At 39.0% G+C, this 23,825-nt stretch overlaps 1 protein-coding gene across 3 annotated transcripts in view; it reads left to right on the top strand.

Annotated features, from left to right (window-relative positions):
• Positions 1-18,826, top strand: part of LOC306869166 (stAR-related lipid transfer protein 13-like) — a 57,488-nt gene extending 38,662 nt beyond the window's left edge. For all 3 annotated transcript variants that reach the window (XM_079415801.1, XM_079415800.1, XM_079415802.1), the window contains 12 exons: positions 3,984-4,065; positions 8,076-8,139; positions 8,416-9,716; positions 10,283-10,456; positions 11,413-11,572; positions 11,647-11,845; positions 11,956-12,166; positions 12,406-12,517; positions 12,646-12,867; positions 15,251-15,468; positions 17,086-17,259; positions 17,409-18,826. In XM_079415801.1, the coding sequence (XP_079271927.1) occupies positions 3,984-4,065; positions 8,076-8,139; positions 8,416-9,716; positions 10,283-10,456; positions 11,413-11,572; positions 11,647-11,845; positions 11,956-12,166; positions 12,406-12,517; positions 12,646-12,867; positions 15,251-15,468; positions 17,086-17,259; positions 17,409-17,526 (3,035 nt within the window). In that variant the 3' untranslated portion in view covers positions 17,527-18,826. The remainder of the gene's footprint in view (positions 1-3,983; positions 4,066-8,075; positions 8,140-8,415; positions 9,717-10,282; positions 10,457-11,412; positions 11,573-11,646; positions 11,846-11,955; positions 12,167-12,405; positions 12,518-12,645; positions 12,868-15,250; positions 15,469-17,085; positions 17,260-17,408) is intronic.
• The last annotated feature ends 4,999 nt before the right edge of the window (positions 18,827-23,825 follow it).

Here is a 23,825-nt window from a genome sequence, read left to right as displayed (position 1 = left end):
ACAAGTCAGAGTGGTTCATTGTCTGTGTTGGTTCTGAAATAATTAATTTTTTATAGCTAATCACATTAATTAATTGTTTCTCTAAAACAAATAACTATCGAAGTTTATTTGCTTTCAAAATTCTGCCACCTGCACACTGATGAAAATTTAAAAGCTGAATGCAACAGCACTTCCGTTGACTTGTCTCATTTAAGCATCCTTACAAACACCTGTCATCTGACTAAGCTGGCAGTGGCCTGACCCGCGTTGGCTCTGACAGAAACAGAGATGTGCTGAATTAATGATACGCCGGTTGCCGGGACGTTCCCGCTGTTCACTGCGTAGGTCCTGTGTTGATTTTTTTTTTTTAAACCAATATATATCAAAGCGAGCTTGGACTCATTCATCCTCTTGACATTTGCATAAAAGTAACTTTTTAAAAAAGAAGATGTGACGTTAAATAAAGCAAGACTTTGATCTAGCGACTGATCACAGAATAACTGCTATGGATCGGTATTGGCCAGTGCTGTGGCATTGTGTGATCTCTGTGGTGTATTGATGTCCAGTTTCAGTGTACAGTCAGCGGTTTCCCACTTTTATCTCTGCATCATCCCCTGACGCTCTATTAAACTCAATAGTCGGGGCTGTATTTAAAAACAGCAGGGATGCTGGTGTGTGTTTTGTCTCTTTGCAGCTGTTGAAAACAGGCCCATGTGTAATAATACCTTTTGAAAAGTGAGCTCATGGCAATAAATTATTTATTGGAAAAAATAAATGAGGACAATTGTTGGCACTTGTGTTTTGAGGCTAAACTGGAGCATCAACAAACGGATCGGTTGGGCTTCCCCAAGCCACCAAGAAAATAACTGGATTTCAAATGAGGAAAAGGATTATTTTTTATTCTGTATCTACATGCATGCTTGTATTTTTTAGGAAAACAAAACATTAAATGTGGTTGACTGATTTGGACACTCCATTTGTTGTTTGTTCATTCGTGTCTGGAATTCGCCTTCTGAATTTGAGCAACCTACTGATTGAAATAGAAAAACTTAGTGTTTGCCTGTGTGTGTGTGTAAGAAAACTCCTGTTCCTTGAACTCCTGTGATAAGGACACACAAAACCGAGACATTTTGAGAGGAAAAGACATGATGAACTTCTCGTTCTCTGGTAAACAAAAGAAATGGCAGCTTTTAAAGTTCACACTGACACTGTATGTGTCATGCTGTATTGTATACTGTAGAAATGCCTTAGTTTGACTTAAGTATGACTTTGTTTGGCAGCAGGTTGATTTTCTTTTTGTGGTGTGAGCTGAATGCTTTCTGGCACTACTTCCTGCACTACTGTCATTAGTTGGACCTGGAACTCAGAGGGGAAGGAGGTTGAAACAAAAGCTGGAAATGGGACACCTCAGCAATGCTGATGCGCTCGCGCTCTCTCTCTCACTCTCTCTCTCTCTCTCACTCACTCACTCACTCACTCACTCACTCTCTCACTCTCTCACTCACTCACTCTCACACACACACACACGCGCAAACAAACAAACAATACACAGGTGTACACACACTGACATGTTCAAATCTGACCTTTATGTCTCAATCTCATCCCACCACACCCTCTCTTCACTTTCCTGTCTCCTCTCTTTTGTCCTCTACCAAAAAAACAAAAAGAAATATACATCTTTAGTCATAAAACTATAAATATATTCATGTAAATACTGTACAGTGTTTCCCATAAGATATTAGGGTTAACTTCTTTCCCCCCCGAAATAATTTTTGTACATTTTTAAATGAAAGTGAAATGCATAAATCTGATGTTCATTGAGAAAAGAAAAAAGAAGGGAAAAAAAAAAAGTTTGCATTGACTTTCCTGGACTTTAAAGTGAACTTCAAACCACTTCTTAGTTTACATTCACAATTTTTGTTTTCTTAGGATGCCAAGCAATTAGAAAAAAAATTAAAATAAAATAATAATAATGCATTTTATCAGTGCCTTCCATAATACACAAGTACGGCACATTAAACATTATAACACGTGTGTGTGTGTGTGTGTGCTGGTCATAAAATTAGAATATCATGAAAAAGTTGATTTTATTTAAGTAATACCATTCAAAAAGTGAAACTTGTATATTAGATTACTTCATTACACACAGACTGATATATTTCAAATGTTTATTTCCTTTAATTTTGATGATTATAACTGACAACTAATGAAAGTCCCAAATTCAGTATCTCAGAAAATTAGAATATTGTGAAAATGTTCAATATTGAAGACACCTGGTGCCACACTCTAATCAGCTAATTAACTCAAAACACCTGCAAAAGCCTTTTAAATGGTCTCTCAGTCTAGTTCTGTAGGCTACACAATCATGGGGAAGACTGCTGACTTGACAGTTGTCCAAAAGATGACCATTGACACCTTGCACAAGGAGGGCAAGACACAAAAGGTCATTGCTAAAGAGGCTGGCTGTTCACAGAGCTGTGTCCAAGCACATTAATAGCATTAATAGAGAGGCGAAGGGAAGGACAAGATGTGGTAGAATTTTTTTTACAAGCAATAGGGATAACCGCACCCTGGATAGGATTGTGAAACAAACCCCATTCAAAAATGTGGGGGAGATTCACAAAGAGTGGACTGCAGCTGGAGTCAGTGCTTCAAGAACTAGCACGCACAGACGTATGCAAGACATGGGTTTCAGCTGTCGCATTCCTTGTGTCAAGCCACTCTTGAACAAGAGACAGCGTCAGAAGCGTCTTGACTGGACTGCTGCTGAGTGGTCCAAAGTTATGTTCTCTGATGAAAGTAAATTTTGCATTTCCTTTGGAAATCCAGGTCCCAGAGTCTGGAGGAAGAGAGGAGAGGCACATAATCCACGTTGCTTGAGGTCCAGTGTAAAGTTTCCACAGTCATTGATGGTTTGGGGTGCCATGTCATCTGCTGGTGTTGGTCCATTGTGTTTTCTGAGGTCCAAGGTCAACGCAACCGTCTACCAGGAAGTTTTAGAGCACTTCATGCTTCCTGCTGCTGACCAACTTTATGGAGATGCAGATTTCATTTTCCTATAGGACATGGCACCTGCACACACTGCCAAAGCTACCAGTACCTGGTTTAAGGACTATGGTATCCCTGTTCTTGATTGGCCTGCAAACTCGCCTGACCTTAACCCCATAGAAAACCTATGGGGTATTGTGAAGAGGAAGATGCAATACGCCAGACCCAACAATTCAGAAGAGCTGAAGGCCACTATCAGAGCAACATGGGCTCTCATAACACCTGAGCAGTGCCACAGACTGATCGACTCCATGCCACGCCGCATTGCTGCAGTAATCCAGGCCAAAGGAGCCCCAACTAAATATTGAGTGCTGTACATGCTCATACTTTTCATGTTCATACTTTTCAGTTGGCCAACATTTCTAAAAATCATTTTTTTTTTTGCATTGGTCTTAATTGATATTCTAATTTTCTGAGATACTGAATTTGGGACTTTCATTAGTTGTCAGTTATAATCATCAAAATTAAAGGAAATAAACATTTGAAATATATCAGTCTGTGTGTAATGAATGAATCTAATATACAAGTTTCACTTTTTGAATGGTATTACTGAAATAAATAAACTTTTTCATGATATTCTAATTTTATGACCAGCACCTGTGTATATATATATATATAAACGCATGAATATCGATTTTATACATGTTGATGTGAGTATGCAAGTAACTGTGTTTATTTGTTTTGTCACTGAACATACTGCCAAACAACTCAAACTCTATCTGAAGATTTTATGCATGCTCACAAGTCACAACCACATGCAAGCATTTTTTTTCTGCTTCCTCATGTGAGGGTTAAAGTTGACAATGTCCTGTGATGTTTGTGATTCATCTTCCTTCCTCTTTCTCCCTTTTACTGACCACTCGATTAAATGTTACAATTGGTCTCAGTAGGTTTTAATTACCCCTATTATGCAGTTGAATGAATGAATTAATTGGTGCGTTTCATTGTGCCCTCAGCCTCTCTGTTCCCCATTGAGATCTCTGCTGTGAGGAGAGACCATGAGTTTCTTGATCAGGACTCTCTCAAGGCATTATGCAGGTAAGAAACCATTGCATATTCACTTAAATATTAATTACAGTGCTTTAAAAATATTCCATCCTACCCAATAATCCCCTCTGGTCTGCGTTTCACTTCCTCTGGACCTGAATGCACTATGGCATTCAAGGTAGAATAACACATGATATAAATTCATAAAGTATACTAATAATAATGTGTTTATGACATACATTTAATAATATGAGTCACGTGTCATTAGGGGGCATCCATCATTTTCTAGTCTTTCAATATCCATCTGTAATCACATGGCGACAGGCCGTTTGTGTCAGCAGTATCTTTTATTCTTAACTTTATTTTTTCTCTTCACCCCTCAATGTGGAATATGTGAATAAGTGACCCGTCACACCTGACGAAGTCACATTGGAGTGAATGGCCTTTTCTAAAAGATAAGAAGTAAACAGAGAGGGGAAAATTATATTTCTCAGGGTGCAACTGGTGTCACTGTTCCTAAGGTGATAGAAGAAGAGAGAGATGGAGATTGAATATACCATTTGTCCCACAGTGGCTTGTTACACACTGTATGCTTGGCTGCTGGCTACTGATAAAAAAAAAAACATCAGGGAGGCTCGATGAAACGCACAGCTGCATAGTTATCTACATTTAAAGCTGTGAAGAAAATGAAGCTATATGTGTGTCTCCTAGTGCTGGATTGTTTCCAAAATTTTGGATTCAATTCTAAACTGATATCTTCAGCTTATAAACAGCCTTGGGCGCCTGATGGAAAAACCTTTTAATAGATTAAATAATTCAACTTCCATGATTTGAGTTAATTTAGTCATGGTGTTAAGCCTTTTTTGTAATGTAAAATATAATATAAGAAGACCATCAAAAGACAGCTGCATGGCAGCTGGGTATACAAATTATAAGTACCTTAGCCATTACGGTGCAGGGTTCTTGTCTTAAAATGTCTCAGAAAAAGTATTAATTATCTTTAAATGGTGTAATAAAAGTCTTTATTATATTTATATTATAATTTTAAGAGGTCTTGAACTTGGGGTCAGAAAAAGGGGAATCACGACACAGCCTAATGTGATTTATTAAACTTCAAAAGGCAATGATTTAATTAAATACATGTGAGTGCTGCACATTTCAAAGTCAAAATGTGCCGCTGTTGCACATTCTACAGTCTTGCGTTTCAGAGCAGTTCACAATCAATTAATAGCATGCATTTGTGATCTATCGATAAATTATGACCATGTTTACTTTATGGATTTCATGTAATGTATTATAGATGGAGATAAAATATGCACTCTTATAACCAGGTTTTTGAACAAGCAGCTGGAAGTAGTAAAGCTTTTAAAATGTTGAGGTATATTTCTGGCTTGTTTACAAATCCTGCATTATGCATTAAATATTTTTTCTCTGGATATTATTGGTATTGTGGTTATGCAGTATCATTTAATTTAAGACAAACTCTTGTAGCTTCTGTCTGGGTTACCCTTTCAGCACTATAAAATCAGTCTCCCTGTGCAGAATCACTTGTTTTGCTCTGAATATATTCTGTCCGTCTCACATCCGATGACCCTCATGCATTAGTGAGATGATGAGCTCATCTGTTTGTCTTTCAGCCACAGCAGGTTACTAGTGCACTTAAAAATCCCTGAATGTCTCTCTGTGAATTTGCTCCATGCAGAGCCTTTCTCACTCCTTGAGTGAATATGTCAGTGTGGCCATGTTAGCAAATAGCTAAGATGAACTTGTCTGCCAAGTATTACTTTATCAAAAATGCAGAGGTGAAATTTCATGCTGTCAGTCAGCTGTCTACTGGAAACCGCTATGAGCTTTATTCGTCTGGAACTTCAAGTGTATTTTTGCAGGTCATTTTCCTTGACTAAATAAATCTAATTTGCTAAGGCAGTGGCTGTGAATGTAGAAAACATGTTTACATTGAAGCTGTAGCCTAGTGGTTAGTGTTACATTGTGATTGTGTTGGTTAAAAGATTTGGTTCGAATCAGTGTTATAAATTAAACAGGGCTTAAAACAAGATTGCCACTAAAACACAAAAATAAGCCATATATTGTATTTATTTATTTATTTTAAGATTAAGATTTTAAAAAATCAAGTAGGGAGCATTATATACAGTACTTATTATGGTTCTTTGCCCCCAAGAATTTCCTGTTGAATTTCCTTTCTCTTAAAACGGTCCTAAAAATGCTTTAAAAAAAAAAGGAAGGACTACATTTAGATATTTTTGAATTCTGCTGATTCATAAGATGACCATTTATATATGGCAGATGCATTAAGATTGCATTCAAGTCGTACATTTTAGAAGTTGCATACATTCTCTGGGAATCGAACCCATGACCTTGGTGTTGCTAGCACCATTAATACTTGAGCTACAGGAAGAAAAAGAAATCAGAAAGACACAATCATGTTTTATTTGTTTTTGGTTTGGTCCCTATTCTTAATAATCAGAATTTTCTAATTCTTTCAAATAAGAAAGAGAAGGAAGACAAGCAAGCCAACAAAACAGCTAATTCATATGAAAAAAAGAGAAGGCAGAAAAGCACACAAGCAAAAATGGCTATCTAATGATGCACACGGCTAAAAGTCTTTTGTGAGTGTTTGTTTTTTCGAGCTTCTTCCAAGCCTATTGTTAGCACTCTTTATCCTTATTGTCTTCCTACTGATTATTATTCACCAAGAGTAATTAGTTTAATATATTGATGAGCACAAACTCACAGACTCGTTATTATCTGTATCTCAAATGCCACACGGAACACTCTCCCCTCTTGTGTCTTTGTGTTTTCTAGGATTAGTTTTGGTCTGTCATGCAGAAAAAGCAATATGTTGCACAGAAATCCTGTGGCCACTCGTGATGAACACTATAGTGGGACTATACTTTTTACGACTGTGAGCATTGGTGCAAATCGACTCCATCAGTCAAAACGGAGGGTCATTTATGCTTGTAGTTGTTCATACTGGCTGATGTGGACTATATTTATCTTTGTCTCGCAGTATCTATACTTCAACTGTAATTATTTTCTCAGCTGAATCATAAGGAGACATTGACATACATGAAAATCATTCATATATGCACGCATAAGAGGCTAATGAGATCACGCAGTGCACATTGAGTGCACTAATTAACTGAGAGGGCCAAATGCTCATGAATGCATCGATTACGAGCCCCTTCACATCAGCTGTAAACAGATTGATAATCAGATAATGACATGGTGATGAATGCCTCTCTACCTCAAACAAAACTACTGTCATGTCAGAGCCGATCAGGCACAGATGGAGGGAGCAGCAGAGTCAAGTTCAAACTGTTCTAGAATAGAGACATGGGCTGATAGATTCATCACTCTGTCAAGTGTGACATTAATGCAATTCAGTTGGGAGGATCATCAGGGCTTGGGCAACATCAAGAAAAACACACAAACACATTTGCTGAATGTGTTGAACTAATAAAGCTAAATAGTGCTCTGGCAACTGTTGGAAACAGTTAATGACTATTTTCAGTCATTATAAATGTGTGTTGTACTGAGCAGTTAATACAAAACTAGTGTAAAGTTAGCAATGTAAAATATGGCTAAATATAGCAGCTTTGTTGTTTTGTTTTGTTAAATACTATGTATAAATAAGTGATAGAAATGAATGGTTTTCATCATTAAAGGGAGAGTCCATTTACACCTGGTATTACTATACCAGATCACCACTTGTCAATGAATTTAATAATTTCTTTGGTTTTGTGACTGCTCATGTGCTAACTTGGCATATGTTTTACAAAAATCTTTTCTCCCGTATTTGAGTGTGGATATTGAAGATGATTTGTGAAGTTTTGTATTTTTGTACATTTTTTCCAAATTTTGAAAGATGATTTTCATGTTTAAAAATTCAACCTACAGCTTTTTTATTTACCAATCAGGATTTTTAAACTGTATGCCAACCCGCCCCACCGACCAAGAAATATACAAGTAAATTTAATGTGAATTTAAATCATACAGCACAGCACTCAAATACGCTTTTCCTTGTCTATGTGTGTTTTTAGGAGGCTAACAACCCTGAACAAATGTGCTGCGATGAGCTTAGAGGTTCATTTCCAGTGTAAACAGGTAAACAAACAAGCATGCCACCACTTCTAATTCAATTATGTGATCTGATAGTTTGCTCACAACTGCTCTTTGCTTGTCTGTTTTCATTAGTTTTTACTTCCACTGGATTGTAGCTTGTACACTTAACTTTAACAATCCTTTAAAGTCTAATCTTTGCCCTTGTGTTCTTGCTGTGAAATCTGGTACTCTTGTTTGGCTACTTTGCTTTTTCAACAATACTTTCAATGGAAAAAGCTTTTCATTATCTAAATGTGTGCATTTGTGTGTTACCATCAGCAGAGTGAGGACTCAGAAGAGGATGACGCATGCGCCCTTAGCTCTCGCTGGGCGTTTCAGCGTGAAAGTAAAACTTGGTCCCGTCTCCGCACTCTCTCACCTGCCCCTGCTGCCAACCGGGCCTCCACCTTACGACCCTCAGGCAGTAGCGATAGCGTGCTGAGTGACAGTAGTCTCCTAGAAGTCACCTCACTGACCTCCGACCTCAGTGCTAGCAGCTTGAGCTTAGACAGTGCCCGGGAAACAACTTCTCCAGAAGTTGCAGCTTTCAGTGACATCACAGTGGGTGTGGGTGCATCGTCAGTTTGTGTCTCAACCGGCCAAGATGAGAACGACGACACCGGATCCTCATCTTCCTTGCCATCTGTAAGAGAGAAGCCAAAGCGTCCTTTTAGATCGTTTTTACGGAGGAAAGAATCAATAAAGAAGCGAGATTATGAGGCTGAGATGGTCCCAAGGAACATTTCAGCGGTAACTCAACACCAGCCACCCTCAGGTCTGCACTGTACATCTGATGCAAGTTTGCCTGGCCAAACCACAAATAAGTGCAGAATTGCCAAAGATGTGGAATGGAGGTCACATACAATATTCCGCAGTAACGTTAGCCAGAAAGCCACTCAGCATAAGCCTCACAGAGCGTGCCTTTACCTGGAAGACTACCAGTTAACTTGGGAAATGCCCAAGTTAACCAATCAAAACAGCTGTCTGAGGAAAGAGGATCGTGTGGTCCACCTCCCCTTTGACCACAAGCCTGGAACTTTCCCCAAGTCTCTCTCAATCGAAAGTTTCTGTCCGCTCTCTGTTTCTCAAAGTCCTGACCATATTGACTGGGCAGGAGAAGATGGAGACCTGTCCTTGGATGGAAGCATTAGTCACAGTGGGTCGCAAGACTTTCTCTCAGGTTTTGGGAGGAGGAGGAACTCTCTGAGCTCAATTGGAAGCATTTACGACAATGTTCCTGAGACACCAAGCAGTCCATGTGACATTTTTGACCCTGGAAAAGAGAAAGCCTTCCAGCATCTGGATGACATTCTACAGCACGTACATGGGCTACAGCACAACATCGACGAATGGTCGCGGTCACTCGGTATTCAACCGCAGGACCAATCAAATGCGGAGACTGAATCCACGGCCGACACAACATTACCCAGCAGTCTGAACTATGATGAGCAATCCATGTCGGATGTTGGGACAACCGTGAGCGATTATGATAGTCCAGGAAACTCTGTGAATGAGGGAGAAGGAGGAATGAGAGAAAGGAGGGATTCAGGGGTGGGGGCATCTCTCACAAGACCCAGCAGGTGAGTAAAACTGTTGGTTAGTGCAGTTAGTACTTATCTAGACAAGGAGTTTCTAGTGCTGTGAAATAATGTGATAGAGAGCGAGAGATGCTTGTCTGTTGGTAAACTGTCTGGAGATGGTGACAGCTGTGTGTACCTTGAAAGCCTACTTGCAGCTCATCTGTGTTTTGGATTTAATAGTTTTTTTTCACTCTTCCATATTAAAAACATAATTCCACTTCATGCGAATTTGTTTACTGGAAAAATTTATTTTCTGTCTTAGTCTTGTTTTCTAATAAAAGTATTTAAGCATTCTTAAAATAAGATTGATTTATAATTTTATAGAGCAAAATTAAAATTATAATATATATATAATATGACATATTTTTTAATACAGAGATCAATGCACAGAATGGAGTCCATATTAGGGAGGGCACACTGCAATTTTGTTTAAGCAAATTTATGTTTTCTTAAAATTAAATGATCAAGTACGTTTTTTTACAGCTTGGGGGATCATTCACCTTAGATATTTTGTTTCACCTGAGACCTTTACATGTGTCCTTTACATCCCATTTCTCTATCCTCAGAAAGTTGCGCTGGCACAGTTTCCAGAACTCTCATCGTCCGAGCGTGACCTCGGCGTCTTTAGAAATCAACAGGCAGTCAGCTGCTCAGCTAAATCTTCTGCAGAAATTCAGCCTTTTACGACTGACCGCCATTCTGGAGAAACACACAGACACCACCAAACATGGCTGGAACTGGTGAGAAAGCATATTCTCATTCACACAAACTCATACATAGTCACACAATTTCTAAATGACCCACAAGATTGTAGCTCAAGGCATGTTCCTCCTAAAAAATGAGTGTGATTGTGTACACATTCTCTGACTCATGAGGTCAGTTGTGGCATTAATGCTCTCTTATGTCTGAGGCAAGAAATCTAATTTCTGCCAAAAGTGTTTTTTAATGGCACAATCAGTTGAGTAAAACAGCTCTAATAGATGCGGTTAATAACAGCATCTTTCTGTCTCTCTCTATATCTGTTCCCCCGCTGGCTTTTTATTGCTTATGAAAATTGCATTCCATATCTACCTCTGCCAACAGGGCTAAAATTACAGTTCTATTTATGTACACACACAGATGCATGCACGCACACAAACAAACAAACGCGCACACACACACACACACACACACTCTGATCCGTTCTCCGGTAATTTTCTATTTGGCATTGCAGAAACGGAGTGTAAATTGGTTTATACTTTTAGCAGTTGTCAATTTTAAACTACAACTGCAGGAAAGGACTTCTGATGAGAAGCTTATAGGTCCATCATACACTGTCATGGCTCGCAGATCTAAAAGATGATTCATTTCATTCTGCACCAATGACTGAGGAGGCATTATCTTTCCTCTTGTCCATTCTGACACACACCCCACAGTCAAAGGCTGGCGTCAGTGTCATAGGCAGCAAACAGATTCAATTTTCACAGGGTTTATATATACTTACTGCAATTCCATTTGGTCTTGCTCACTCACTACATCCTGCCACTGTGATTTTGAATAATATGACCTTGCAGTTGACTTCTGGACATTCATATATTGGATTATTGTACTATTGTGCTTTTTAAACCTCCTTTTCTCATCTATGCATGAATATAGTACATAATAATATCAGTATATACTTAATCAAAAATGCTAATCTTTTTCTGTCATTGGTCAGGGTGGTTCCGAAGTTTATGAAGCGTTCCAAAGTTCCAGATTACAAAGATAAACATGTGTTTGGAGTTCCGCCGATTGTAAACGTCCAGCGAACTGGTCAGCCTCTGCCTCAGAGCATCCAGCAGGCGATGAGATACCTACGCAGCCAGTGTCTAGAGAAGGTCTGTATGTAAGCAAAAGCACACATCCACAGATTTTTTTTCCCCTTCTTCTTATCTCTAATTCTTCCCTACAGGTGGGAATATTCCGGAAATCAGGCGTTAAATCCCGAATCCAGGCCCTCAGGCAGCTCAATGAGAATTCCCCCGATCATGTGACCTACCAGGGCCAATCAGCTTACGATGTGGCTGACCTGATTAAACAGTACTTTAGGGATCTGCCTGAACCCGTGCTCACCTCCAAACTTACAGACACTTTTTTACATGTGTACCAGTGTAAGTGACACACATTTTTCATGTTTGCAAATTCACATTTTTTTAATGTGCCAAATGCATCATTGCTTCAGTCAGCTCTACAGCTCTTTCCCCGGTGTGTGTGTGTGTAGTCATTTCAACAGAGCAGCGTTTACAGGCCGTGCAGGCAGCCGTGATCCTGCTGCCAGATGAGAACAGAGAGGTTCTACAGACGTTGCTCTATTTCCTCAGTGACATTGCTTCTGCACAGGAAAACCAGATGACTGCAGAGAGTCTGGCTGTCTGTCTCGCACCCTCCATACTTCACCTGAATGCCTCAAAGAAAGATGGAGCTTCACCAAGGTGTGTGTGTGGGTCAGGTTTTGCCTTTATTAGGGGACCAGCCAAGGTCCCTTACAAGAAAAGTCACTTTGCATTATAAGAAGTCAAAGGAAATAGAATTAAATGAGAAATTAATGCTTAATCTTCCAGAACAACTCCTAGTCGAAAATGCTTACCCATCTCTCATTGCCTATATTCTCGTCAGCTTCTCTCTTTTTTTTTTCTATGGTCACTGTTACTTATGTTTGGTTTTATTACAGGCTCATGAGCAGGAAGGGTGGAGCCAAGCCAGACCACAAAGACCTGAGTGAGAACATGGCTGCCACACACTGCCTTAGTCACATGATCACAGAATGCAAGAAGCTATTCCAGGTAACCACTTTTTAATTTCTGATGTTTGAGTTCTGATGTCACGCATTGCAGGCAAACCATTCATTTGTGGGAACAGGGATCAGCTCTTTTTTCACTGATCAGCTTTCTGTCACTGTTTCTTTCTGCAGATCCCGCATGAAATGATGCTTCAGTCTAGGAATTCTTATGTGGCTGCTGACGCTCAGCCGCTGCCTCTCCATGGGCTCGGGGTGAATGCCCTGGGCGAGCCTGTGGATTATCGGGCATACCTAGAAGACAACATTCAGTGTGTTCTCAGAGAGGCATCTGAGAGGAGTAAAGGCTGGCACCATGTCCACGGACCTGACAACACTGAGCTGGCTTATAAAAAGGTAGAGATACACACACATACTCTCAGAAGAAAGTTTGACTACAAGGTCAAATGCAAGATGGGTGGAATTTAACCGGACTAAATGATTAGAGAAGTCTGGCATTTGTCACCAGAGAGAAAGGGATAGTTCACCAAAAAACTAAAATTCTGTCATTACTTACTCACCCTCATGTCTTTCCAAACCCATAAGACCTTTGTTCATCTTCAGAACACAAATTAAGATATAAAGTCTCTGCCTTGGAAGAGAAGAAATCGCTGAATAAACTTGTTAATTTTGTATCTTTTGTGCACAAAGTTTTCTCGGAGCTTCATAATATTACAGTTGAACCGCTGATGTCACATGCACTATTTTTAAGATGTCCTTACTGCCTTTCTGGGCCTTGAATGTGGAAGTTCCATTGTCTATACAGGGTCAGAAAGCTCTCAGATTTAATCAAAAATATTTTAATTTGTCTTCCGAAGATGAACGAAGGTCTTGCGGTGAGGGTAATTAATGACAGAATTTTCATTTTTGGGTGAACTAACCCTTTAAGATCAGCCTAGACTTTACTTTGCATTTCTTACATTGGGATCCCTTAGAGGCAAACGGTGCTTATAGACAGTTTTCATCCCCCTTGGACTCGCGTGGTATGCTGTTACAGCATTGATTCACAGAGGATTAAAAAAGCTTTTTGTAATACTCCTTAATTAGACCTCCTATAAAAATGATCAAAATAATTATATTAAAAAATTGTTAAGGGATTTCAGTTGTTTGTAGTATAAATGCACCTCTGCAACTGTTTAGTGAGTCAATATTGTGGCAGCACTTGGACCGTAAAGAAAAAAGCAGCACTCTCAGCAACTCTGTGAAAGAGGAATGGAAAAACATGAGGCTAGGATGGTTTCAAGCACATTTCCAAGTCAGTGAATATCTATCGAAGTGTGGTTAAATTAATTTAGAAATTATGGAAATGGAAAGGAGCATGGCACAGCTGTAAATCTACCTACAGCAGGCTGTCCTCAACACAGTGACTGTGCATGAAGGTTACAGGTTTGGAGAGACTGCTTCCACAGTACTTCATGGGTCACAGCTGGTGGCACTGAAGGAGGAGAAAGTCACCTGTTAAAAAGTCTTATGACATCTACAGTTTGCCAGGAGGAGTCTGAAAAACAAGCATCAAGAATGTTCTGTGGTTTAATGAGCATACATGGCTATTCTAGAGGAAGACACCTGCAGCTTGATATAAATATTTTTTAAATATTTAAATGTTTTTTCTTTTCTATAGCACAGTTTGTCTTGAATTCTTAAATTTCCATTAAAGACTTGGAAGGTGTTCGGTTTAATTTCCTCCACCACCATACGTGACCGCTTCTCTTTTTCTCACAAACAACATAATAAGGTCTTAATTGCTTTTGACGTGAATATTGTTTGTGAGGTTCAGATATTTTTATTTTGAGACTCATGCAAAACTATAAACTACAAGACCGTAATGAAATCAGAAATCACTTAATGGATTTTGGCTGTTCTAATGAACATTCAGAAATTACCTTAGCTGTCTGAATCATTAAAAAAACACATCCATTACATCTGTATGGACGGTGTTTTTAATAAGCTTTCTTAATAATTGTTCACTCTGAATGTTATTTACAGTTATATAGTTTTAGAGCAGATTATAGCAACAAGGAGACTTTGCAGAACAACAAAAGCAAATTAAATTTTAGTATTATGTATGAGTTGGGCAGTTACTATCAGTTAAGAAGGCTGAAGCGTACTTGCTCACAGTACACAGATGTACCCTTCTTGTCTCTTGTCGCTTACACTCAGGGGATTGAGATTTTAGTGCACGTGGCAGTCCGCCCCTTAGATTTAACCTGAAAATATCAGATGCCCAAGCACCATGTGAACTGTGAGATGGTCCTCACTGCAGAACACAAGATCCAGGGGGCGGGGTTGGATCCAGATCCAACTCCTCCCACCTTACATAAACCTAAACCTACCCGTCTCCACCCCCTGATCCCTAAACCCACCCATCTCCACCCCTAAACCTACTCCTCTATACCCCTAAACCTACCATCTCCACCTCCTAGATGTGGATCCAACCCCGCTCCCTGGATCTTTGTTCTGCAGTGAGGGGCTACTGAGAACTGTTGGCACAAACCAGGGCTTAGACCATCTGCCATCAGCACACCTGCTGAAATGGTCAGCCTGAGGATCATTTTAATGCAGCTCATTGCGGTGGTCCGCTGTGAGACATGCACAAATATGCTTTTCTGATCAACTCATTTTCCAGTTACTAAAGAACCACCTCCAGAACTTTCAAAGCCATTTGTATTATTATGTGTTATGCATTCATCATTGAAGTTTTGGCATGACCCTCATCATTTTAATGATTGGTTGTTTGCAGGTAGGAGACGGGCACCCGATGCGTCTATGGCGCGTTTCGGTGGAGATAGAGGCCCCGCCGGCTGTGGTGCTGCAGCGTGTTCTGCGAGAGCGCCACCTGTGGGATGAAGACCTTCTGCACAGTCGAGTCATTGAGACTTTGGAAAACAACACAGAGGTTTTCCATTACATCACAGACAGCATGGCTCCACATCCTCGTAGAAACTTCATAGTGCTCAGGTACACAGATGCAGGAAACTTTAGTTTTTTTGTGTAATCTGTTTAGTTCTTTAACAGAAATCTGCAATGTACATGTTTGCTTATAGAATTCTTGTCGTTTCGACCCCTAATAGGATCACACAAGAATCTTCTTGAATAAGACTAAGATCACGATTTCTATGCAGGTTGTTTTGGGATCCCATTAGGATTGCCTGATCCAAATTATGATAGAAAATCCATTAGAAATCATTTATATTCCTGAGTGCTTGTTATAAAGAAACCACAATTCATTCAGTGATTTTCAAAACTGTATGTCCTTTAAATTTGAGGGGGTTTTTTTAATGTTCATTATTTTCTACTGTATTAAAGGGATAGTTCATAGATAGGTCTTGCGGGTTTGGAATGACGTGAGGGTGAGTAATTAATGACAATTTTCTATTTTGGGTGAACTGAATCGAATATTAAAGGGATAAAGTTTGAAAGTTGCTGAGTCCTCCTATAGCGTTTTTCCACCGGGTGTGGGTTCCAAGCCAATGCCAGATCTTGAACTGTTCTGCACAACAACTGTTGTGCCACTGTTTGAGAGAGACACATGGCATGCATGAGAGCAATTGAATCAGCAGTTTCAGTTTCAATATCTCTCCAGCAAGGAAGAGAGTACACGCAGTTATGAGAGCTTTATCTAGAATCCCAGTACTGTGAAAAGCAGTGCATAAGTGCCAAACTGCCTGAAAAAACAGCAGGACATGCAGTGGTTTTTTTTTTTTTGACTGGTTGTTGTCAGATACACCATTTGTTTCTCAAGTCTGTGGAAACACACGGCCAGTTTGCAATAGGCTTTGGTTCACCGGCCCAAGAATTGGGTCTGGAATGTGAACTATTCTGGTGGAAATGTACTAGTGGGCCCTGGCCTCCTGGTTGTGAATCTAAGGGTGCTTTCATACCTGGCCGTTGTTTCGGAACCTGATGGGTTTGCAGTCCCCCCCCCCAGCTCGGTTCATTTGGTCATATGTAAACACTGCAATCGCACTCGGATCCGCGCCAAAACAATCGGTCCGAGATTGCCTGAGCAAGGTGGTCTCGGCTCGATTGAAAACTAACTCTGGAGCAGTTCAGTTGTACTGTGAAAGCAATCTGATCCAACGGACCAACGAACCAGGCTAAATCATAATGTGTAATTACGTAAATTCCGTGAAAAGCAGTAGACGATGTCTGTGGGTGAGCACGTCTTCGCCATTCAAAATCATTAATTTTATAATGCTGCCTTATTGCTCTTCGTAGTAGGTGCATTTTAACAATGTTTTCCCAACGAATACTGGACTCCTGCTCAAAATGATAAATTAATGAATTAATATAACGACAGCTACAAAAACCCAATAATAAGCCCTTGAAGCTGTTGTCGTTCCATCCTGATGGATAACAGCTATGAGCTATTGTGGAACTTTGACCAACGAGAGGACAGTTTACTCGCACGTGACTTGTATTAACAATTGTGGTCCATTTAGAAACTTTGCCATGTGAAAGTGAACCTCACCCAGAATAAAAAGCAACATTGTAATAATTTTAATCCCTTTTTCAGAACAAAGTAATCAATCTAAAGGTGTGAAAGCACCCTAAATGTAGCATTTTGTGTTGCAGACGTTGGTGTGATCTACCAAAAGGGAGGTGTGTTCTAGTGTCGTCCTCTGTGGACCATGATAGTGTCCAGCTGGAGGCAGGATTACGGGCCGTGCTTTTGACATCACGCACCTTTATTGAGCCATGTGGAATGGGGCGGTCCCGGTTTACACATTACTGCAGAGCTGATCTACGGTAAGACACAATGGTTTGCTACCTCACTCAGACATGGTACAGCATGCTTCTTTTTTTTTTTGAGTCTCTTCAATACACTGAACAAAATTAGCAGGCTTATGTTTACAGTTATTTCATTCTTTTTAACCTTATGTATTTCTGTCCCACAGGGGGCGCTCTCCTGATTGGTATAACAAAGTGTTCGGTCATCTGTGTGCAATGGAGGTTGCAAGAATACGCAGTTCTTTCCCTGTTCTGTCGGCACGAGGACCTGAGACCAAACTCTGAACCCACTTGGCTTTAATCTAGGACTATTTTGTATGATGAAGAATGAAAATGATGAGAGCACAGGTGAAAAACCAAGATGGCCTCGCAAGTCAGAAGGTGGAAGAGTAAGAATAGTAGAGAATGTTTTTTTTAACTGGTTTATTAATGAGTTCGGGAATTAATGAAAAAGAAGATCTTACTGTGTAGAATAGTAGTTGGACTATGCAAAAAACAAACGCGTTGTGGTTTTAAAAGCCGTGGGTGATTAATGTGAAAAAGCTCAAGCTCACAATCATACTGTTGACATTGCGTCTAATCTTGTATGTGTGTTTTGTTTGTGTGAGTGTTTATATCTGTTTGTGTTAAGTAATGTGTTTCGGTAGACATGTTATGCCTTAAATTCTTTGTCTAATAATCCGGTGTGGTCTGTCAGACAGCTCATTCATTCTCAGGGTAAATGTAAACAAGTCTTGCTTTTTTAATTGCACAGGAATTTTGCCATCTGGCACTGATAATGACCAGCTAAGAGAAACAGCCAATCACCAAACATGTATAACATTATGAGACACAGGGTTTGTTGTTATAAGCTCCCTGTGTACTGTGCATTCTGTACATCATCAGTCCAACACGACAGACTCATAGAGACTGTGGTACTGCTGAGCAAATATGACACCCTCTCCACTGATACAGTATAGTTATATTTGTGACCTCAATCCCTTTTATTTATTTGCATCAGCCATTTGCATGTGGCAAACTTCATTTGTGAAGTTTTAATAGCTTAAAGTCTGCATGGAATCCATGGGAATGATATTCAAAAGACTTTAATACAGCTTTAATTTTTTACTTTTACATTTCTATCTTCTCTAGAGCTAAAGGCAATTTTTGTGATATAATTAGATAATTTGCTTCATTACTATTCTTAATTGTGCCTTTGAGCAACTAAAGACAAAATTGTATGTTTGTCTCTTTCATCTTATATTTGTCATTAAATCTGTGCCGTTTCACCAGGGCATTATGTAATATTAGTATTTTATTTATTTAAAAGTATAACTGCATGCATGTTGTTTGAAGCATTCTGCCTCAGTGAAATGGTTCAAGTGCCACAATGTGGTTGTGTGCTTTTTGTGATGTACAGAAGTCCATCTACATATATTGTTTATTTTATTGTTTCAAGTCTTTTTTTTATTTTATTTTTTAAGATAATTCAGTGTTAAACACAGGTGTCATTTTCTAATTATGTTGATTTGATTCGTTTTCAGTCATACTCTGTGTATCGTGCCAATTTAGCCTCCGGTGCAATTGGAATAAAGGAGCTTTTCCAAAAAAAAAAGAAAACGGGTGTCTTGCAGTGTGCAGAAATCCATTTAGACCACAATGGTGTCCTGCTGGCACAAGGTGTTGTAGGACACCGAAGGACACAGGTTTGGTTGGCAAACATGTCGGCAAATATATTTTAGGGAAAGTGATGGAGAACTCCCATTTATACAAGCTGCTTTTCTACAGTATTCATTCCAAATTAGTTTGTTTTATACCGTGTAATTACTGCATCTGAGTCACAGTTTGTGGGCTGACAGTATGCCCTGTTGCAGTGAAAACTCCTTGTGAGCTGTCATTTCTCTGGGGAGATAAAGTGCTCCTTATTTCTTGCCTCTTTAATTATTAAAGTGTCTAAAATTAGCCAATTATGCTGTGCAGACGGCCTAACAGGTGACAGTTCCCAAGCACCTTTTAATCTTACATGAGAGTGAAATGTTTTTAGGAATGGCCAGAAATACAATACACAGTGTGTTGGGTTTTTAAAGGAAATGTAATTTGTTCACAGACATTTCAAGTTCTGTCAACTGCAGAAAGGTTTTTTCATTTTTTTATGGAATTAGCAGACCATTTTATCATTACAGGTGCTGTTAGTGATTTTTTTTTTAAATTTTATTCCCTGAAAGATATCACTGAAATAACTATCACGCCAAACTGTGACACCTCTCGTTTCTGTAAATATAGAAAAATAAAGTGCCCGTCTGTTGCTTTTGGATTCTTTGTTTAGCCGATCAGAATGTTTTGTTTCATTCTCTGTTAACTCTTTGGTGCGTTTGCAGCATGCAGCCCATATATGGGCCATCGGAAGCTTGGTGAACTCGGAGCATTTTTCTACGACTCACAATTTCAACAGTTAAGAACGACATGCACAGCTTAAAGGTCCTAAAATAATAGGATGATCAATAAAGAGTCGAAAAGCGCCAGTTCCAACAAAAATAAGAATTTCATTGCTAGAGGGAGTTAGGAGTTTCAACCCGCTTGAAAAATTATGGCGAGTTTTGCGTCTGCTTAAATAGTGTTAAGCAGCAAAGCGGCAAGGTTTTAGAGTAGAGCGTGTCAACACTCATTGGCAGTTGTAAAAAGGCATCACTTAACTACCACCTCTACCCAGAATAACCAAACTTGTTTCTTGGGTTAAATTGAGCAGTTGTTTGTGCTCATTGATATTCACTTGCACATGCTTATGTAAATGCTGAATTAATACATACGTACATACATACTGTTAGTGCATTCTACGTCATTACCTCCAAAACCAACACAGGTAAAGATGTAGAATGCATTTAGAATTTGTTGAACATCATGTGGTTCAACAAATCCACGATTAATTTTCTGTTAATGTGAATGCACAATGTGCATTGATTGTTGACTACATTTATAGTAGCGTTTTGGGGGATTATGAGAGCTAATCAGTTTTCCTTTGTTGGTTTTGGAGGTAATGATGCAGAATGCACTTACAGTATGTATGTATGTATTAATAGATTTTGCTTGATTCTGTGGTCATAACTGCTCACATTCTAATGTTTACCTTGTGTTAAAACATTTACATAACATGCACAAGCAAATACCAATGAGCGCAAACAACTGCTCAGTTTAACCCAAGAAATTAAATTTGGTCAATAGTTCAGGGAAAGGATAGATGAGTTAGTCCTTCAATGGGCAGTCTTCATAGAAACTCATTTGACCTCCAACTGAGAAAGAAAGAAGCAGGCCAAGAAAGGCATAAATGGGTTCAAAAATAGGCTTTGCATTATTATTTCAACACAACAGTAGCCAGAAAAGGAGGGCTTGATAAACTTCACTGGATGACGACTGGATGCTCAAAACATCCTCAGACACTCATACATGAAGCACAGAATAAAAATCTGATCCATACAATAGTAGCAAAAACCTTCAAACCTCAAAATGCTCAATTACAAGTACCTCAGATTAGTACAGTATATGTCATGGGCCCCAGTGTAGAAACAGGTTTTGAGTTTAGTCGAGCTTGTTGAGGTAAAGATTAGAAAAGTGAGAGCTTAATTTTTCTTAAATTTGTGAGTATTTCCAGATGTATCAAGCGAACCTAAATAGCCATTTGACAGACTGTCATTTTCAGAGACCCAACATTCATTGTACAAGTTCTTGTGCATCTACAAAACATAATCATATTTAGGTTTGGTTGCAGATTTTTTGAGTTTGATGAACAAATAATGCCCTCATACTAAATCAGACTTTCAGCTTTAGTATGAGAGCATTATTTGTTCATCAAACTAAAAAAAATGTCCTTCAACACATTGGATTTGAAAGTATTATTATTACAAAAAAAAAAAATTGCGTGCAAATAGAATGTACCTAGATTTTAGCTACATAAAATACAGAGATCATCTGATGTGCTAAATGTCCCCCAAAAAATGTAATTTCCTCAATTTACCAGCAAGTGTGCTTGTTGCAACTCATTTTTCCAGCGGCTCTGCTTTAACCAGGATAATTTTATAAATAACCTAAATGATTTTTTTTTATCTTGTTTTACAGTAAAAAATATTTAAAAAATCATTTAAACGAGGTATATACACGAGAAGCTAAATTCATGAGGACTTAATGTCTGTTTAAGCAAGGCACTTACCCACTAAACCCAGGATACCTCATATGAAGGTTTCCCATTTCAAAGTGGCTTTGGATAATGAAGCATGTCCTAAATTAGGAATAATGCAACGTAACTTCCTGTTGCTCATCTACCTAGAAACTGAAGTGGTTTCCTGTTCTTTCAAGCAGCTTGGCTCAAAGCTATTCACAGGCCAGTGGTCTTTTGAAGAGTAATTCATTTCCTTGTTCTTTTGTGCTTCCTCCTTGTGTTATCTCCTTCTGCAGATTACAGCATAAATCATAGAAAGAATATAGATTCATTTCACTCCCTTTAAAAAATTCCCTGTAGCACTTAGATGTGGCAGGTCGCATAAATGCATTCTGCAAGTTTTATTCACAGGGTCACAGATGAGGTTGGTTTTTGATTTACTGTGATGTTTTCACTCTCTCTCGCTCTCTTTCTTGCTCTTGCACCCTCTCCTTTTCTCTCTTCTGTCTTGATTGTGTCTCATCTGTTGTGTCAATTAGATAAACAGATTGTCTGATAGCTTGGCTGATACTGTCAGGTGATAGAAAAAAATCATTGAAGCCACATTTCAGGCGTGTTAGAAAGGATTTCTTGTAACATTCTGTTTGTTATGTCAGAATATACCTGAATCGATTTTTGTAACAGGATCAAATGTAGCATTAGCTGTTACTGATACAACATTATAAGCATTAAAACCAGTCTAAGGTCATTATACAGATGCATTATTAAAATGAGCCTCCAATGCCGATTGGAAGATCAAAACAAAGCCTAGTCTCAGCCTCACATGGCATGCCCATAGTCTGATCCATATAGCAGACAAATATGATAGGTTGGTATTTAGGTAATTTCAGTGCATGGAAACAAATATATGCTTACAAGGTACTGGGTTGAAGCAAAGAGCATGAAGTAGCCAATGGATTTTCCATATTTCCATATTCAAATTCTTGTTTAAAGGCAAGATAAGAGATTTCCCCACAATCTGAAGACATGTATGACAGGTGAACTGGAAACACTCAGTTGCCTGTAGATGTGAGTGTGAATGTATATTAGACCTGCAATAGACTGGCCATTCATCCAGGGTGACTCTGGAATGGGCTTTAGCATCCCTGTGGTGTGGTGAAATGGATGGATGGATCTGTATATTCCACTTTGTTTTTGAGTCATGATGACTGTGAAATAATCCAACCCTGATCAAACACACTTGCTCATAATTTTCAAAGAATACTGAAAAATTGGAGCTAAACTTTGCAGGACAGTGTTGAAGAACCAGAAGAAGAACCCTTGTCTAATGTAGGCAAACTAATAATCAATTTTTCAAATTAAGACTATGTCCTGTGTAAACAGGTTTTAAACAGAATACACTGAAATCTGGATCAGGCTTTATGCTGTCTGACTTTGTGAGCCTAAACAAAATCTAACCCCAAACCTTCATCCAGCTCGGTAGACAGATGATGGTCCTGGGATGCTGTTTAGGACTGTGCAGTCCAGGGAGATCAATGAATGTCTTCATTTAGTAAAGCTGCTCTCTGGTAATGAAGTCTTTCCTAAATCTTTCTTAAAAGCTGATTTAGTGTAAATATATTTACGTCAGCGCAAAGGAGCAGAGGATAGTGCTGCCAAACCGGAGCAATGAAATATAATGAAATAATTATAATTTATTCATTGCAATTATTTGGATGTTACATTCATTTTACATTTTGTAGACAACTGACAAATTACAGCAGACAAAGGAAAGTCGTGAGTTCCATAAATAATAGACTTGTACAATAACTTCATGTAATCTTAATAACAGCAATCTGGAACAAATTTGTCCTTTGATGCCAATATGAACACCATAATGATATGTATTTCTTTGCATGTTTTCACAGATGAAGTGCTAGGATTGGTTTTTAGTGTGATTTTAATTTTTTCCCATCCACCATATAGTTTTTGGTCATTTTCTATCCTGATTGAATGCAACTGTCTCTTTGTTTTCCAAACACATCCACACAAGCACACAAAAACACAATTAAATCAGTCGGAAGGGTTCCAATCCTCTGCCCGCCGGGGTCCGTCCCGAACCGTTTCCTCCCTGCATTCTCTGACAGCCACAGAGTTTGGCTTACCCTGCATGTACACGCACTGCTCTAGGTCTATATGGCAGTTGAAGTCTCTTGGATTTGCATGTATGTCGTTTCTTTGTTTTTCAAATAAGGCTTGGTTTTACTTGCATAAGCATATATCGTTTATGATGGTCTGCTGGTTAATGTGTGCTCCCATTACTTCAACCCTACAGGCTCTTATAAGCCTTATTAGCTTGTGCTGAGGATGAGAGCATCTTGTGTGTGGTCATTATCCTGTCATCTATTAACTTTTTATTCCACATGGAATATTAATCTCAGAGCATGTGCGTAGTGTGTGTATGTGTGCATTTGTG

Source organism: Barbus barbus (assembly GCF_936440315.1).
Source record: "Barbus barbus genome assembly, chromosome: 5".
NCBI lineage: Eukaryota > Metazoa > Chordata > Actinopteri > Cypriniformes > Cyprinidae > Barbus > Barbus barbus.
The sequence above is the reverse complement of the archived record's forward strand: the minus strand, read 5'-3'. Positions and strand labels throughout refer to the sequence as shown.